Here is a 19,662-nt window from a genome sequence, read left to right as displayed (position 1 = left end):
ACCTGAAAGACTCGCATCTGTTGAGATCACAGTCCAGGTTGGCCGAACAAAAGAAGCCCCTTGAACCAAACAATGGTGATCTATCCACCATGTCAGAGAGTGTCGTACATTGGGATTCAAGGATATTAATTGTGATATCTTTGTATAATCCCTGCACCATTGATTCAGCATGCAAAGCAGTAGAGGTCTCATGTGAAAACGAGCAAAGGGGATCGCGTCCGATGCTGCAGTCATGAGACCTAAAACTTCCATGCACATAGCCACTGAAAAGAATGACTGAGACTGAAGGTGCCGGCATGCTGCAACCAATTTTAAACGTCTCTTGTCTGTTAGAGACAGAGTCATGGACACTGAATCTATCTGGAAGCCTAAAAAGGTGACCCTTCTGAGGAATCAAGAAACTTTTTGGTAAATTGATTCCCCAACCATGTTTCCGAAGAAACAACACTAGTTGATTTGCGTGAGATTCTGCGGTACGTAAAGACTGAGCTAGTACCAAGATATCGTCCAAATAAGCAAACACTGCAATACCCTGTTCTCTGATTACAGATAGTAGGGCACCGAGAACCTTTGAATAGATTCTTGGAGCTGTTGCTAGGCCAAATGGAAGAGCAACAAATTGGTAACGCTTGTCTAGAAAAGAGAATCTCAGAAACTGATAGTGTTCTGGATGAATCAGAATATGAAGGTATGCATCCTGCAAGTCTATTGTGGACATATAATGTCCTCGCTGAACAAAAGGCAGAATAGTCCTTATAGTCACCATCTTGAAAGTTGGTACTCTTACATAACGATTCAAAATTTTCAGATCCAGATTTGGTCTGAATAAATTTTCTTTCTTTGGTACAATGAATAGGTTTGAATAAAACCCCAAACCTTGTTCCTGAAGAGGAACTGGCATGATTACTCCTGAAGACTCCAGGTCTGAAACACACTTCAGAAAAGCCTGAGCTTTTACTGGATTTACAGGGATACGCGAGAGAAAAAATCTTCTCACAGGTCTTACTCTGAATCCTATTCGATACCCTTGAGAGACAATGCTCTGAATCCAATGATTTTGGACAGATTTTATCCAAAAATCCTTGAAAAACCTTAATCTGCCCCCTACCAGCTGAGCTGGAATGAGGGCCGCACCTTCATGCGGACTTAAGGGCTGACTTTAGTTTCTTAAATGACTTGGATTTATTCCAATTTGAGGAAGGCTTCCAATTGGAAGCAGATTCCTTGGGGGGAGGATTGAGTATTTGTTCCTTATTCTGACGAAAGGAACGAAAACGGTTAGAAGCCTTAGATTTACCCTTAGGTTTTTTATCCTGAGGCAGAAAAAACATAATTTATGTAAGAACTTACCTGATAAATTCATTTCTTTCATATTAGCAAGAGTCCATGAGCTAGTGACGTATGGGATATACATTCCCACCAGGAGGGGCAAAGTTTTCCAAACCTCAAAATGCCTATAAATACACCCCTCACCACACCCACAATTCAGTTTAACGTATAGCCAAGAAGTGGGGTGATAAGAAAGGAGCGAAAGCATCAAACAAGGAATTGGAATAATTGTGCTTTATACAAAAAAATCATAACCACCACAAAAAGGGTGGGCCTCATGGACTCCTGCCAATATTAAAGAAATTAATTTATCAGGTAAGTTCTTACATAAATTATGTTTTCTTTCATGTAATTGGCAAGAGTCCATGAGCTAGTGACGTATGGGATAGCAGATACCCAAGATGTGGAACTTCCACGCAAGAGTCACTAGAGAGGGAGGGATAAAATAAAGACAGCCAATTACGCTGAAAAAATAATCCACAACCCAAATCAAGAAGTTTTAATCTTATAATGAAAAAAACTGAAATTATAAGCAGAAGAATCAAACTGAAACAGCTGCCTGAAGTACTATTCTACCAAAAACTGCTTCAGAAGAAGAAAAAACATCAAAATGGTAGAATTTAGTAAAAGTATGCAAAGAAGACCAAGTTGCTGCTTTGCAAATCTGATCAACAGAAGCTTCATTCCAAAAAGCCCAGGAAGTAGAAACTGACCTAGTAGAATGAGCCGAAATCCTTTGAGGCGGGGATTTCCCCGACTCCACATAAGCATGATGAATCAAAGACTTTAACCAAGACGCCAAAGAAATGGCAGAAGCCTTCTGACCTTTCCTAGAACCAGAAAAGATAACAAATAGACTAGAAGTCTTTCTGAAATCTTTAGTAGCTTCAACATAATATTTCAAAGCTCTTACTACATCCAAAGAATGTAAAGATCTCTCCAGAGAATTCTTAAGATTAGGACACAATGAAGGGACAACAATTTCTATACTAATGTTGTTAGAATTCACAACCTTAGGTAAAAAATTAAATGAAGTCTGCAACACCGCCTTATCCTGATGAAAAATCAGAAAAGGAGATTCACTAGAAAGAGCAGATAACTCAGAAACTCTTCTAGCAGAAGAGATGGCCAAAAGGAACAACACTTTCCAAGAAAGTAATTTAATATCCAGAGAATGCATAGGTTCAAACGGAGGAGCCTGTAAAGCCCTCAGAACCAAATTAAGACTCCAAGGAGGAGAGATTGACTTAATGACAGGCTTAATATGAACCAAAGCCTGTACAAAACAATGAATATCAGGATGATTAGCAATTTTTCTGTGAAAAAGAACAGAAAGAGCAGAGATTTGTCCTTTCAAGGAACTTGCAGACAAACCTTTTTCCAAACCATCCTGAATAAACTGTAAAATTCTAGGAATTCTAAAATAATGCCAAGAGAATTTATGAGAAGAACACCAAGAAATGTAAGACTTCCAAACTCGATAATAAATCTGTCTAGACACAGATTTACGAGCCTGTAACATAGTATTAATCACTGAATCAGAGAAACCTCTATGACTAAGTATTAAGCGTTCAATCTCCATACCTTCAAATTTAATTATTTGAGATCCTGATGGAAAAATGGGTCTTGAGATAGAAAGTCTGGCCTTAACAGAAGTGTCCAAGGTTGGCAACTGGCCATCCGAACGAGATCCGCATACCAAAACCTGTGTGGCCATGCTGGAGCCACCAGCAGTACAAACGAACGCTCCATTAGGATTTTGGAAATCACTTTTGGAAGAAGAACTAGAGGCGGAAAGATATAAGCAGGTTGATAATTCCAAGGAAGTGACAACGCGTCCACCGCTTCCGCCTGAGGATCCCTGGATCTGGACAGATACCTGGGAAGTTTCTTGTTTAGATGAGAAGCCATCAGATCTATTTCTGGAAGTCCCCAGATTTGAACAATCTGAAGAAATACCTCTGGGTGAAGAGACCATTCGCCCGGATGTAACGTCTGGCGACTGAGATAATCCGCTTCCCAATTGTCTATACCTGGGATGTGAACCGCAGCAATTAGACAGGAGCTGGATTCCGCCCATACAAGTATCCGAGATACTTCTTTCATAGCCTGAGGATTGTGAGTCCCCCCTTGATGATTGACATATGCCACGGTTGTGACATTGTCTGAAAACAAATAAACGATTCTCTCTTCAGAAGAGGCCAGAACTGAAGAGCTCTGAAAATCGCACAGAGTTCCAAAATGTTGATTGGTAATCTCGCCTCCTGAGATTCCCAAACCCCCTGCGCTGTCAGAGATCCCCATACAGCTCCCCAACCTGAAAGACTAGCATCTGTTGAGATCACAGTCCAGGTTGGACGAACAAAAGAGGCCCCTTGAATTAAACTATGGTGATCCAACCACCAAGTCAGAGAAGATCGAACATTGGGATTTAAGGATATTAATTGTGATATCTTTGTATAATCCCTGCACCACTGGTTCAGCATACAAAGCTGGAGAGGTCTCATGTGAAAACAAGCAAAAGGGATCGCGTCCGATGCAGCAGTCATGAGACGTAGAATTTCCATGCACAAAGCTACCGAAGGGAATGATTGAGACTGAAGGTTTCGACAAGCTGAAACCAATTTCAGACGTCTCTTTTCTGTTAGAGACAAGTCATGGACACTGAATCTATTTGGAAACCCAAAAAGGTTACCCTTGTCTGAGGAATCGAGGAACTCTTTGGTAAAGTGATCCTCCAACCATGTCTTTGAAGAAACAACACAAGTTGATTCGTATGAGATTCTGCAGAATGTAAAGACTGAGCAAGTACCAAGATATCGTCCAAATAAGGAAATACCGCAATACCCTGTTCTCTGATTTCAGAGAGAAGGGCACCGAAAACCTTTGAAAAGATCCTTGGAGCTGTTGCTAGGCCAAAAGGAAGAGCAACAAACTGGTAATGCTTGTCTAGAAAAGAGAATCTCAGGAACTGAAAGTGGTCTGGATGAATTGGAATATGAAGATATGCATCCTGTAAGTCTATTGTAGACATATAATGCCCTTGCTGAACAAAAGGCAGAATAGTCCTTATAGTCACCATTTTGAATGTTGGTATCCTTACTTAACGATTCAATATTTTTAGATCCAGAACTGGTCTGAAAGAATTCTCCTTCTTTGGTACAATGAACAGATTTGAGTAAAACCCCAGACCCCGTTCCAGATCTGGAACTGGCACAATTACCCCAGCCGACTCCAGGTCTGAAACACATTTCAGAAATGCCTGAGCCTTTACTGGGTTTACTGAAATGCGTGAGGAAATTTTTTTCTCACAGGCGGTCTTACCTTGAAACCTATTCTGTACCCTTGAGAAACAATGTTCTGAATCCAAAGACTTTGAATCGAATTGATCCAAACATCTTTGAAAAATCGTAACCTGCCCCCTACCAGCTGTGCTGGAATGAGGGCCGCACCTTCATGTGGATTTGGGAGCTGGTTTTGACTTTCTAAAAGGCTTGGATTTATTCCAGACTGGAGAAGGTTTCCAAACGGAAACTTCCTTTAGGGGAAGGGTCAGGCTTTTGTTCCTTATTCTGACGAAAGGAACAAAAATGATTAGCAGCCCTATATTTACCTTTAGATTTTTTGTCCTGAGGCAAAAAGGCTCCCTTCCCCCCAGTAACAGTTGAAATTATTGAATCCAACTGAGAACCAAATAATTTATTACCTTGGAAAGAAAGAGAAAGCAACCTTGACTTAGAAGTCATATCTGCATTCCAAGACTTAAGCCATAAAGCTCTTCTAGCTAAAATAGCTAAAGACATATACCTGACATCAATTCTAATGATATCAAAAATGGCATCACAAACAAAGTTATTAGCATGTTGAAGAAGTTTAACAATGCTATAAGCATTATGGTCTGACACTTGTTGCGCTAAAGCCTCCAACCAGAAGGTGGAAGCTGCAGCAACATCAGCCAAAGAAATAGCAGGTCTAAGAAGATTACCTGAACATAAATAAGCCTTCCTTAGAAAGGATTCAAGCTTCCTATCTAAAGGATCCTTAAAAGAAGTACTATCTGCCGTAGGAATAGTAGTACGTTTAGCAAGAGTAGAGATAGCCCCATCAACTTTGGGGATTTTTTCCCAAAACTCTAATCTATCAGATGGCAAAGGGTACAATTTCTTAAACCTTGGAGAAGGAGTAAATGAAGTACCCAGACTATTCCATTCCCCAGAAATTACTTCTGAAATAGCATCAGGAACTGGAAAAACTTCTGGAATAACTACATGAGGTTTAAAAACTGAATTTAAACGCTTATTAGTTTTAATATCAAGAGGACTAGACTCCTCCATATCTAATGTAATCAACACTTCTTTAAGTAAAGAACGAATAAACTCCATCTTAAACAAATATGAAGATTTATCAGTGTCAATAACTGAGGCAGAATCTTCTGAACCAGATAGATCCTCATCAGAGATAGATAAGTCAGAATGATGGCGGTCATTTAAAAATTCATCTGAAATATGAGATGTTTTAAAAGACCTTTTACGTTTACTAGAAGGAGGAATAACAGACAGAGCCTTCCGAATAGAATTAGAAACAAATTCTCTTACATTAACAGGAACATCCTGAACATTAGATGTTGAAGGAACAACAACAGGTAATGGATTATTACTAATGGAAATATTATCCGCGTTAGATAGTTTATCATGACAACTAACACAAACTACAGCCGGAGGAACAGTTACCAAAAGTTTACAACAAATGCACTTAGCTTTGGTAGAACCAACATCAGGCAGCGTCTTTCCAGAAGTAGATTCTGATCCAGGGTCAGGTAGTGACATCTTGCAATATGTAATAGAAAAAAACAACATATAAAGCAAAATTATCAAATTCCTTAAATGACAGTTTCAGGAATGGGAAAAAATGCAAAACAAAACAAGCCTCTAGCAAGCAGAAGCAACTAAACAGTTAGACTGAAATAATGTGAAAAAAACTGGCGCCAAGTATGACGCCCACATTTTTTGGCGCCAAAAAACACCTGCAACAAACATGCGTCAAAAATGACGCCAACACGTGAAAACTTCCGGCGTCAACTATGATGCCGGAAATGACGATATTCTCGCGCCAAAAAAGTCTTGCGCCAAAAATAACGCAATAAATTGTAGCATTTTCTGCATCCGCGAGCCTAACAGCCCGCAATTTAGAAGAAAAAAAGTCAATTGGAAATTTTTAAGGTAAGAAAAATATTTTATTCATATGCATTTTCACAAAAAATGAAACTGACAGTCTGAAAGAAGGAACACTGATTATCCTGAATCATGGCAAATATAAGTTTCAAACATATATTTAGAACTTTACATATAAAGTGCCCAACCATAGCTTAGAGTGTCATGAATAAAATAAGACTTACCCTAAGACACTCATCTACATATAGTAGATAGCCAAACCAGTACTGAAACGAGAATCAGTAGAGGTAATGGTATATAAGAGTATATCGTCGATCTGAAAAGGGAGGTAGGAGAAGAAATCTCTACGGCCGATAACAGAGAACCTATGAAATAGATCCCCTAGAGGAAGACCATGGTATTCAAATAGGCAATACTCTCTTCACATCCCTCTGACATTCACTGCACTCTGAGAGGAAAACCGGGCTTCAGCCTGCTGCGAAGCGCATATCAACGTAGAAATCTAGCACAATCTTACTTCACCACCTCCATGGGAGGCAAAGTTTGTAAAACTGAATTGTGGGTGTGGTGAGGGGTGTATTTATAGGCATTTTGAGGTTTGGGAAACTTTGCCCCTCCTGGTAGGAATGTATATCCCATACGTCACTAGCTCATGGACTCTTGCCAATTACATGAAAGAAAACTCCTTTTCCCCCAGTGATAGTTGAAATAATAGAATCCAACTGAGAACCAAATAAATTATTACCTTGGAAGGAAAGAAAGAGATAGTAATCTAGATTTATATGTCATATCAGCATTCCAAGATTTAAGCCACAAAGCTTTTCTAGCTAATACAGCTAAAGACTTGGATCTAACATCAATTTTGATAATATCAAACATGGCATCACAAATAAAATGATTAGCATGTTGCAGTAAGCGAATAATGCTAGATATGTCAGAATCCAATTCTTGTTGCGCTAAATTCTCCAACCAGAAAGTTGATGCAGCCGTAACATCAGCCAAAGAAATAGCAGGTCTGAGAAGATGACCTGAATATAAATAGGCCGTCCTTGGATAAGATTCAAGCTTCCTATCTAAAGGATCCTTAAAGGAAGTACTATCTTCCATAGGAATAGTGGTACGTTTAGCAAGAGTAGAAATAGCCCCATCAACTTTGGGGATTTTTTCCCAAAACTCTATAGATTTTGCTGGTAAAAGATACAATTTTTTAAACCTTGTAGAAGGAATAAAAGAATTACCTGGCTTATTCCATTCCCTAGAAATCATATCAGAAATAGCCTCAGGAATAGGAAAAACAGCTGGGGAAACCACAGGAGGTTTAAAAACAGCATTTAAACGTTTATTAGACTGAACGTCAATAGGACTGGTTACCTCAATATCCAAAGTAATTAACACTTCTTTTAATAAAGAACGCATATACTCTCAGATAGATCCTCATCAGAAGAGGATAAATTATTATGATGTCTCAGATAGATCCTCATCAGAAGAGGATAAATTATTATGTTGTTGGTCATTTGAAATTTTATCAGCTAAATGAGAAGTTTTAAAAGACCTTTTACGTTTATTAGAAGGTGGAAATGCAGACAAAGCCTTCAGAATAGAATCAGAAACAAATTTTTTAAAATTTACAGGTATATCATGCACATTAGAAGTTGAAGGAACTGCAACTGGCAATGTACTATTACTGATGGAAACACTATCTGCATGTAAAAGTTTATCATGACAACTATTACAAATGACATTCGGTGAAATAATTTCTACAATTTTACAACAAATGCACTTAGCTTTGGTAGAACTGATGTCAGGCAGCAATGTTCCAGCAGAAACTTCTGAGACAGGATCAGATTGGGACATCTTGCACAATGTAAGAGAAAAAAACAACATATAAAGCAAAATTATCTATTTCCTTATATGACAGTTTCAGGAATGGGAAAAAATGCAATAGCATAGGCCTCTGATAGAGAAGAAAAAAAAAAAGCAAGAGGCAAACATACAAGGGGTATTGAAATAATGAAAAAGTTTGGCGCCAAGTATGACGCACAACGTAACGTAAACTTTTTTTGGCGCCAAAATAACCGGAAATGACACACTCGCGTCACTAATGACGCCGCCGTGTGAAAGGTCTCGGCGTCACGTACGACGCCGGAAATGACAAAGTTGCATCATAAACGTATTTTTTCACGCCAAAAATATTTTCGCGCCAAGAATGACGCAATAAAGTTTAGCATTTGACGCATCCGCGGGCCTAATACCTGCAATTGCAAGAAGTAGTCAATTGAAAAAAAACATAATTTATGCTTACCTGATAAATTCCTTTCTCCTGTAGTGTGATCAGTCCACGGGTCATCATTACTTCTGGGATATTAACTCCTCCCCAACAGGAAGTGCAAGAGGATCACCCAGCAGAGCTGCTATATAGCTCCTCCCCTCTACGTCACACCCAGTCATTCGACCAAGAACCAACGAGAAAGGAGAAGCTAAAGGGTGCAGTGGTGACTGGAGTATAATTTAAAAATTTAGACCTGCCATAAAAAACAGGGCGGGCCGTGGACTGATCACACTACAGGAGAAAGGAATTTATCAGGTAAGCATAAATTATGTTTTCTCCTGTTAAGTGTGATCAGTCCACGGGTCATCATTACTTCTGGGATACCAATACCAAAGCAAAAGTACACGGATGACGGGAGGGATAGGCAGGATCTTTATACAGAAGGAACCACTGCCTGAAGAACCTTTCTCCCAAAAATAGCCTCCGAAGAAGCAAAAGTGTCAAATTTGTAAAATTTGGAAAAAGTATGAAGTGAAGACCAAGTTGCAGCCTTGCAAATCTGTTCAACAGAGGCCTCATTCTTAAAGACCCAAGTGGAAGCCACAGCTCTAGTGGAATGAGCTGCAATTCTTTCAGGAGGCTGCTGTCCAGCAGTCTCATAGGCTAAACGTATTATGCTACGAAGCCAAAAAGAGAGAGAGGTAGCCAAAGCTTTTTGACCTCTCCTCTGACCAGAGTAAACGACAAACAGGGAAGATGTTTGTCGAAAATCTTTAGTTGCCTGTAAATAAAATTTTAGGGCACGAACAACATCTAGATTGTGCAGAAGTCGTTCCTTCTTTGAGGAAGGATTAGGACACAAGGATGGAACAACAATCTCCTGATTGATATTCCTGTTAGTGACTACCTTAGGTAAGAACCCAGGTTTAGTACGCAGAACTACCTTATCCGAGTGAAAAATCAGATAAGGAGAATCACAATGTAAGGCTGATAATTCAGAGACTCTTCGAGCCGAGGAAATAGCCATTAAAAATAGAACTTTCCAAGATAACAATTTTATATCAACGGAATGAAGGGGTTCAAACGGAACGCCCTGTAAAACGTTAAGAACAAGGTTTAAACTCGATGGCGGAGCAACATTTTTTTTTTTTTTGAATCAAGGATTTTTATTGAGGCAATACAAGAAAAAGAAAAAACATGAACATAATGTACATTTTGCATTACTGTGATAATTTTTGCATACATGACATTATTTAGCTATTGGATACTGAGACCTTTACAAATATGAGAATAAAGAGATCTTAATTCAATTATGATATATGTATCTCACTAATCAAACATAAAAAATATAGAAGATACTGTATGCATATACGAAATCAAATACATAAAATCAAGCATTACCTCTTTTTTCCTTTTGTTTCCTATGTAAATACATAATAAAATGATAGAATTTAAACATCCCAAAAAAATTATACTTCCTATAGAGTGGTATATTAAATATAAAAGAAGTGTATTTATTATTTGAAGATTGACAAATTATAAGGAGTCAAAACAAGTTGCTCTTATGAGATACATGTGAACAGGAGGCAAAGTGCCTCATTTTCTTTATAGACAGAAGACTAAGAGCAACTTATGACAAAGCGGTATCTGTGGCGGATTAACACCGCTTATTTGTTCACCTAAATTAAGAGTGAACAATAGCTATAAGGGCGGGGGGCGGAGCTATAAATTATATTGGGGTTTACAAACTTTCCAGGTAGTTATCTTTATAGTTGAACTTTATACAAATGCTTAAGTAGGCACCTGCTCGGAGACCCTGGACTTTTATGTATAATATGGATCAGATTACATTCTGGAACAATTATTCTCACAGCAGGGTATCAGGATATATGAAATATGAGATATAAAATAAGTAATATAATACATAGTAGAGAACGAGATATAGAGGGCTTCTAGAGGAGCTCCTCTCCTGGGGAGATGCCATCAACCGGCGACATAGGAAAAGGGAGTAGGGGTATGACCCGCAGGCAACAAGTACCGGCGGGAAAGGGAGGAGAGGAGACCCTTCTGTATTATTATTATTTATTATTTCTTTTTTTGTATAATGCCAATTCCACTGGCCCGGCCGCAACCAGCAGAACAAGCTTGGATTAGCATACTAATGCAGGCAGGTTTGCTTTCTATGAAATAAACAGAATTTGCACTCTACAATATTATATTATGTGGAGGGGGGACGTTAGAATGGCTGGAGCCTAGGTGACCTCTGGGTGAGCCTCTCTCCTGGGGGAGTGCCACCTATAGGCAATGCGGGAAAAAGGAGGAGGGATATGACCAGCAGGTATTAAGTACCAGCCGGAAAGGGAGGAGAGAGGCTCAACCGGGGCAAATATTATGTACCAATAATGTGAGCAGGAACATATATAGACTAGGGATGACAGTCATACAGTCATGGATAATGATAACAAATAACATATAATATAAATATAACACAACATTTAGGCAACAAAACAGACACCTATACAATTGAATATATCGGAATGTAAGGTAAATGATAAATAACTTTACCCTGAGGCATCCTTAGCAGCTGCATATCTAAGTAAATAGATAGATTTTGGTGCAAAGGAAATAGATGAAAAATTATAGAGGACTCACAATACCTTTAGTCTCCGCAATAGCGTATCAAACTTTATAGTAACTGGGTGAACATGAAAATTAATATATATGTGGCAAACAGAACTAGGCCACCTGTAGGGATAGTAAGTAAAGAAGAGTCACCTATAATATAAGACATTATCACGCTTGAAAGTGAAATTTAACCACGTATAGTATGACAAATTAGGGCTTTACATATAAGCCTTTAATAAGGCCATCCATTAAAAAAGAACTGCAGCATGTAATAAGCATGTCTTTGGGCTGTTAAGTGTTGTCTGCTAATATATAAGTGCACCAGCATCTGTTAACAAATTATGGGGTATGGCCAAATAAAATGTCCAATAGGTCTGTAATATAAATGCATGGCTCTGATGCATATCAGGTAATTTCATTCAGGTCTATGTGAACTCAAAGGCCCCCCTATTCATGTCCATTAAAAAATAGATAGAGTAAATATATCCGAATAAACCCTAATATCTCTAGCAATGTATATTATTTGATAGCATGCGTATGAGTGTGTTATAGGCTATATATTTTGCTATTTAGGGAGAGGCTGCAATATACATATATGCATATACATATATATAAAGACACTGTTACCTTACATAGGGCACCTAGGGGTTTAGAGTAATTAGGTATAGCGCAGATGCACCAGACATATGATAGTATTAACTGGACAATGAAACTAACATGGCTAAATTAGAGATAACCAGGGTATCCGGAAACCTAATCATCTATTTTAATATGTAGTCTGGTATGAAATAGGTTGTAGCTTCTTAAAGAAGCCTAAGATAGTGTCTCAGCAAATGAGAAGGGTGAAGGGAATGGTTGCAGATATGTTTATTAGCAAATTAATCACCTGTCTGGGCTTTACTAGGTATAAGCAGATATAAAAGCAAGCCTCAGAGCCCTATACTAGAGTCTTGGTCATATGCATGTAATCAACTTAGGGATATTTCCCGAGATGTGATAAGATAGTTGTTCTGCTTTACAATATGACTATGCTTTAAACGTATGGGCTGAGTAACTGGTATAAAGCATAATGAAGGGCGCAGTATGTGCAAGGGCCTATAAACCATACTTTAGCCTACAGGCTATACAGACCTGCATCCTACTGATTAGGTCTAACTGCATAGTGAGCCAGAGCAGAAACAGACGGCTGACAGACACAGACAACTGTAGAATAAAATATAAAAACATATAGCCTGCTATCATAGGACTATTAAATATAATACAACGTCTGCTTAAAACATTTGAGAGGTAAATCATGATAAAGAAAGATTGCGTAGGAGAGTTTAACCAATTCCTAATCTTGTACTGGTCATATGAGTCATCAGTTGCAGTGTTAAAGACGGTAGGGAAAGCATGTTCAAGCTGCATGAAAACGAAACATAATACAGGGAGAGCTAATAAAAAAATAAAAACAAAACTATACAGATTATAAAATACTAATAATAAAGCTCAGTTTGTGTCACAAACTGTTCATTTTTCACATGTGACCCAGACTCTGTGATAATAGGCGACAAGTCTCTGCTGTTACTAAACTAACAAAATAGTGAGCATTTAAGACAAGTCGCTATTAATGTAATATTAAAACTTTGGCAAACATCATTAAATAAAGAGAATGCGATAAGGGTTTTTTTTGGAAGGTGCGGACAATATTAGAGTAGGGTTAACAGTACCATAGGGGGGGATTGAGCTTCTAAGCATAGCGAGGTCACAAGCCGGAGTTCGGATTCATAAAGAGATTGCCTAGTGTCTCTGGACTCTTCTACCCGATCCCGGCTCGAGAACAAGGACATCCCTTACTGAAGTGACCAACGTGACTCCCAAAGATTACAGGTAGGGAGTGCCGGACGGGAGATAATTTTGACTTGGTCTCAGCTTTTAGGAACTCGTTCAGCGGCGCCCTCTGATCTGAGCTTCTGATCAAGGCAAACTCCGCGGTGACAATGGGAGCGCAAATTGCGGCTTTCAGTTTACGGATCTGAACCGTTTCCCTCTGCTGTCTCCGGATCACCTCTAGCTGCGTCACACAATTAGAAACTGTGTGCACGTCTGAAGACTGTGGAGGCCTACATTGCCGGCAAAAACATAGCTGTACTGGTAGCTCAGGTTTGGGGTTCTGGATTGCTGCGATACACATCATCTCTATCTCCCGATATCCTTTCCGAAGTGGCATGTTTAGATCATAGTGGCCCACAGCCTCTTTCCCCTTCACCGGCAGCGGGTCAGGCAATTGCGGGTCCATAGCAGCTCTCAGCTCTCTAGTGAGTGCCAGTTGATGGTTGTCTAATAGAACCCCCAATTGGCGAAGTGCAGATACAATTTGCCTCTCCATCGGAAAGCTTCTGAGGCGGGTATGAGGTAGAAAGTATATCTCTGAGCAGGATGTAGATATTTAGGTGTCTCCAATATGGCGGCTCACTCCTTGTCGCAGTCTTGGGAAGCAGAGAAGTCTTTATATTTGTTGGTTTACTAGCTATTCCGCTTCATTGTCACACATCATGTATCCCCTTGTCTCATGACATATTAATAGCTAATATTGAGAGATGAACAGTCCCAATAAACTGGAAATAGGATAGTTTTATGCTCAGATAGCAGGAGCTCTAGAATGGCACGTCTGTCTGTGTCGGCTGCTGGCTCCGCCCCCGCGGAGCAACATTTTTAAACACAGGCTTAATCCTGGCCAAAGCCTGACAAAAAGCCTGAACGTCTGGAACTTCTGACAGACGTTTGTGTAACAAAATGGACAGAGCTGAGATCTGTCCCTTTAAAGAACTAGCGGATAAGCCCTTGTCTAAACCCTCTTGTAGAAAAGACAATATCCTAGGAATCCTAACCTTACTCCAAGAGTAACCTTTGGATTCGCACCAATATAGGTATTTACACCATATTTTATGATAAATCTTTCTGGTAACAGGCTTCCTAGCCTGTATCAGGGTATCAATTACTGACTCAGAGAATCCACGTTTTGATAAAATCAAGCGTTCAATCTCCAGGCAGTCAGCTTCAGAGAAATTAGATTTTGATGTTTGAAAGGACCCTGAATCAGAAGGTCCTGTCTCAGAGGCAGAGACCAAGGTGGATAGGATGACATGTCCACTAGATCTGCATACCAGGTCCTGCGAGGCCACGCAGGCGCTATTAGAATTACTGATGCTCTCTCCTGTTTGATTCTGGCGATCAATCGAGGAAGCATCGGAAAGGGTGGAAACACATAAGCTCTCCCGAAGGTCCAAGGTGCTGTCAAAGCATCTACTAGGGCCGCTCCCGGATCCCTGGATCTGGACCCGTAACGAGGAAGCTTGGCGTTCTGTCGAGACGCCATGAGATCTATCTCTGGTTTGCCCCAACGTCGAAGTATTTGGGCAAAGACCTCCGGATGAAGTTCCCACTCCCCCGGATGAAAAGTCTGACGACTTAGGAAATCCGCCTCCCAGTTCTCCACTCCCGGAATGTGGATTGCTGAGAGATGGCAAGAGTGAGACTCTGCCCAACGAATTATCTTTGATACTTCCATCATCGCTAGGGAGCTTCTTGTTCCTCCTTGATGGTTGATGTAAGCTACAGTCGTGATGTTGTCCGACTGAAATCTGATGAACCCCCGAGTTGTTAACTGGGGCCAAGCCAGAAGGGCATTGAGAACTGCTCTCAATTCCAGAATGTTTATTGGCAGGAGACTCTCCTCCTGAGTCCATGATCCCTGAGCCTTCAGGGAATTCCAGACAGCGCCCCAACCTAACAGGCTGGCGTCTGTTGTTACAATTATCCAATTTGGCCTGCTGAATGGCATCCCCTTGGACAGATGTGGCCGAGAAAGCCACCACAGAAGAGAATTTCTGGAATCTTGATCCAGATTCAGAGTGGGGGACAAATCTGAGTAATCCCCATTCCACTGACTTAGCATGCACAATTGCAGCGGTCTGAGGTGTAGGCGTGCAAAGGGGACTATGTCCATTGCCGCTACCATTAAGCCGATCACCTCCATACATTGAGCCACTGACGGGTGTTGAATGGAATGAAGGACACGGCAGGCGTTTTGAAGTTTTGTTAACCTGTCTTCTGTCAGGTAAATCTTCATTTCTACAGAATCTATAAGAGTCCCCAAGAAGGGAACTCTTGTGAGTGGAACGAGAGAACTCTTCTTTTCGTTTACCTTCCACCCATGCGATCTTAGAAATGCCAGTACAAACTCTGTATGAGACTTGGCAGTTTGAAAGCTTGAGGCTTGAATCAGAATGTCGTCTAGGTATGGAGCTACCGAGATTCCTCGCGGTCTTAGCACCGCCAGAAGAGCCCCCAGAACCTTTGTGAAGATTCTTGGAGCCGTAGCCAACCCGAATGGAAGAGCTACAAACTGGTAATGCCTGTCTAGGAAGGCAAACCTTAGATACCGGAAATGATCTCTGTGAATCGGTATGTGAAGGTAAGCATCCTTTAAATCCACCGTGGTCATGTACTGACCCTTTTGGATCATGGGTAGGATTGTCCGAATAGTTTCCATTTTGAACGATGGAACTCTTAGGAATTTGTTTAGGATCTTTAAATCCAAGATTGGTCTGAAGGTTCCTTCTTTCTTGGGAACCACAAACAGATTTGAGTAAAACCCCTGTCCGTGTTCCGACCGCGGAACCGGATGGATCACTCCCATTAGTAAAAGATCTTGTACACAGCGTATCTCTAACGCCCAGGGATCCTGGACATCTCTTGCCCAAGCCTGGGCGAAGAGAGAAAGTCTGCCCCCCACTAGATCCGTTCCCGGATCGGGGGCCCTCAATTCATGCTGTCTTAGGGGCAGCAGCAGGTTTTCTGGCCTGCTTGCCCTTGTTCCAGGACTGGTTAGGTCTCCAGCCTTGTCTGTAGCGAGCAACAGCTCCATCCTGTTTTGGTGCAGAGGAAGTTGATGCTGCTCCTGTCTTGAAATTACGAAAGGAACGAAAATTAGACTGTCTAGCCTTCGGCTTGGCTCTGTCTTGAGGCAGGGCGTGGCCTTTACCTCCTGTAATGTCAGCGATAATTTCCTTCAAACCGGGCCCGAATAAGGTCTGCCCTTTGAAAGGTATGTTGAGTAACTTAGATTTAGAAGTAACATCAGCTGACCAGGATTTTAGCCACAGTGCTCTGCGTGCCTGAATGGCGAATCCGGAATTCTTAGCCGTAAGTTTAGTTAAATGTACAACGGCATCTGAAACAAATGAATTAGCTAGCTTAAGTGTTTTAAGCTTGTTTGAAATTTCCTCTATAGTTATTGAGTCAAGAGTCTCTTCCAGGGACTCGGACCAAAAGGCTGATGCGGCCGTGACAGACGCAATACATGCAAGAGGTTGCAATATAAAACCTTGTTGAACAAACATTTTCTTAAGGTAACCTTCTAATTTTTTATCCATTGGATCAGAAAAAGCACAGCTATCCTCCACCGGGATAGTGGTACGCTTAGCCAGCGTCGAAACTGCTCCCTCCACCTTAGGGATCGTCTGCCATAAGTCCCGTGTGGTGGCGTCTATTGGAAACATTCTTCTAAATACAGGAGGGGGGGGGAAAGGGCACACCGGGCCTATCCCACTCCTTAGTAATTATCTCTGTAAGCCTCTTAGGTATAGGAAATACGTCAGTACTCGCCGGTACCGCATAGTATCTATCCAGCCTACATAATTTCTCTGGAATTGCAACGGTGTTACAATCATTCAGAGCCGCTAATACCTCCCCTAACAGTACGCGGAGGTTTTCAAGCTTAAACTTAAAACTAGAAATGTCTGAATCCACTCTAATGGGATCAGAACCGTCACCTGCAGATTGAAGCTCTCCGTCCTCATGTTCCGCATACTGTGACCCAGTATCTGACATGGCCCTAGTATTATCAGCGCACTCTGTTCTCACCCCAGAGTGGTCCCGCTTCCCTCTAAGTTCTGGTAATTTAGACAAAACCTCAGTCATAACATTAGCCATGTCCTGCAATGTGATTTGTAATGGCCGCCCTGAAGTACCCGGCGTTACAATATCACGCATCCCCCGATCGGGAGATGCAGGTACTGACACGTGAGGGGAGTTAGTCGGCATAACTTTCCTCTCGTTGTCTGGTGAATGCTGTTCAATTTGTACAGATTGACTTTTATTTAAAGTAGCATCAATACAATTAGTACATAAATTTCTATTGGGCTCCACTTTGGCTTTAGCACATATAGCACAGAGATATTCCTCTGAGTCAGACATGTTTAACACACTAGCAAATAACCAGCAAACTTGGAAATACTTTTCAATTCACTTTTATAAATAGTATGAAAAAAACGCACTGTGCCTTTAAGAAGCACAGAAAGATATGACAGTTGAGTACAATAAAACAGATAATTTTATGAAAACAAACTTTTTTCTCAGTAAAAATACAATTTTAGCAAAGGATTGCTCCCATTAGTAATGGATAACTAGCCCTTTAATAGCAGAAAAAAGGTACAGAATGTAACGTTTTTTTTATCACAGTCAAGCACAATCTCACAGGTCTGCTGTGAGTGATTACCTCCCTCAAAATAACTTTTGAAGACCCCTGAGCTCTGTAGAGACGAACCGGATCATGCAGGGAAGAAGAACAGACTTGTGACTGAATTTTTGATGCGTAGTAAAAGCGCCAAATTCAGCCCCTCCCCCTCACACACAACAGTGAGGGAGATCAGTAAACTGTCATAAATCAAACAAAATGCCCGCCAAGTGGATAAAACTAATGCCCAAATAAGTTTTCACCCAGTACCTCAGAAATATAAACGATTTCACATGCCAGCAAAAAACGTTTAACATCAATAAATGTATTTGTCATAAAAAGCCTGCTGCAAGCCGTTTTTACTGCAAAATAGGCTAAAGCTTTATGCAAACAGTATTATTTCAGTGAAATGCCATTCCCCAGAATACTGAAGTGAAAATATATATACATGACAGCCTGATACCAGTTGCTACTACTGCATTTAAGGCTGAACTTACTTTATATAGGTATTTGCAGTATTTTCTAGTCAATTCCATTCTCAGAAAATAATATGCTGCTACATACCTCTTTGCAGGTGAACCTGCCCGCTGTCCCCTGATCTGAAGTTTACCTCACTCCTCAGATGGCCGAGAACAGCAACATGATCTTAACTACTCCGGTTAAAATCAGACAGAAAAACTCAGGTAGATTCTTCTTCAAATTCTCCCTGAGAAGGAACAACACACTCCGGTGCTGTTTTCAAATAACAAACTTTTGATTGAAGTCATAAAAACTAAGTAAAATCACCACAGTCCTCTCACACATCCTATCTATTAGTTGGGTGCAAGAGAATGACTGGGTGTGACGTAGAGGGGAGGAGCTATATAGCAGCTCTGCTGGGTGATCCTCTTGCACTTCCTGTTGGGGAGGAGTTAATATCCCAGAAGTAATGATGACCCGTGGACTGATCACACTTAACAGGAGAAAGACTAAACCCCAGGTAAGAAATACATTTCTTAAAATGTTTATATTCCCCAAATATGAAACTGACAGTCTGCAGAAGGAAATTCATGAACCTGACTCATGGCAAATATAAGTACAATACATATATTTAGAACTTTATATAAATGCATAAAGTGCCAAACCATAGCTGAGGTGTCTTAAGTAATGAAAACATACTTGCCAAAAGACACCCATCCACATATAGCAGATAGCCAAACCAGTACTAAAACAGTTATTAGTAGAGGTAATGGTAAATTGAGAGTATATTGTCGATCTGAAAAGGGAGGTAGGAGATGAATCTCTACGACCGATAACAGAGAACCTATGAAATAGACCCGCGTTAGGGAAATCATTGTATTCAAATAAGTGATACTCCCTTCACGTCCCTCTGACATTCGCTGTACTCAGAGTAATCGGGCTTCAACAATGCTGAGAAGCGCATATCAACGTAGAAATCTTAGCACAAACTTACTTCACCACCTCCATAGGAGGCAAAGTTTGTAAAACTGAATTGTGGGTGTGGTGAGGGGTGTATTTATAGGCATTTTGAGGTTTGGGAAACTTTGCCCCTCCTGGTAGGAATGTATATCCCATACGTCACTAGCTCATGGACTCTTGCTAATTACATGAAAGAAAAGGCATACACAAACTGCAAAACTGCTTAAAAATACCTCAAATTTTTCGAAATTTTTACAGTAGATTCAACAAGCTTTAGGAAGATTGCACCACAAGCAAATTAAACAATTAACCCCCAAATATGGAAACGGATTGACAAGTGTAAAAAAAAC

The 19,662-nt window shown here is 40.4% G+C and overlaps 1 protein-coding gene across 1 annotated transcript in view; it reads right to left on the bottom strand.

Moving 5' to 3' along the window:
- Positions 1-19,662, bottom strand: part of STK36 (serine/threonine kinase 36) — a 707,870-nt gene that overhangs the window by 78,183 nt on the left and 610,025 nt on the right. The window contains exon 20 of the mRNA XM_053694813.1: positions 12,526-12,597. Within this exon, the coding sequence (XP_053550788.1) occupies positions 12,526-12,597 (72 nt within the window). The remainder of the gene's footprint in view (positions 1-12,525; positions 12,598-19,662) is intronic.

Source organism: Bombina bombina, chromosome 11, assembly GCF_027579735.1.
Source record: "Bombina bombina isolate aBomBom1 chromosome 11, aBomBom1.pri, whole genome shotgun sequence".
In the NCBI taxonomy this organism is placed as follows: domain Eukaryota; kingdom Metazoa; phylum Chordata; class Amphibia; order Anura; family Bombinatoridae; genus Bombina; species Bombina bombina.
The sequence above is the reverse complement of the archived record's forward strand: the minus strand, read 5'-3'. Positions and strand labels throughout refer to the sequence as shown.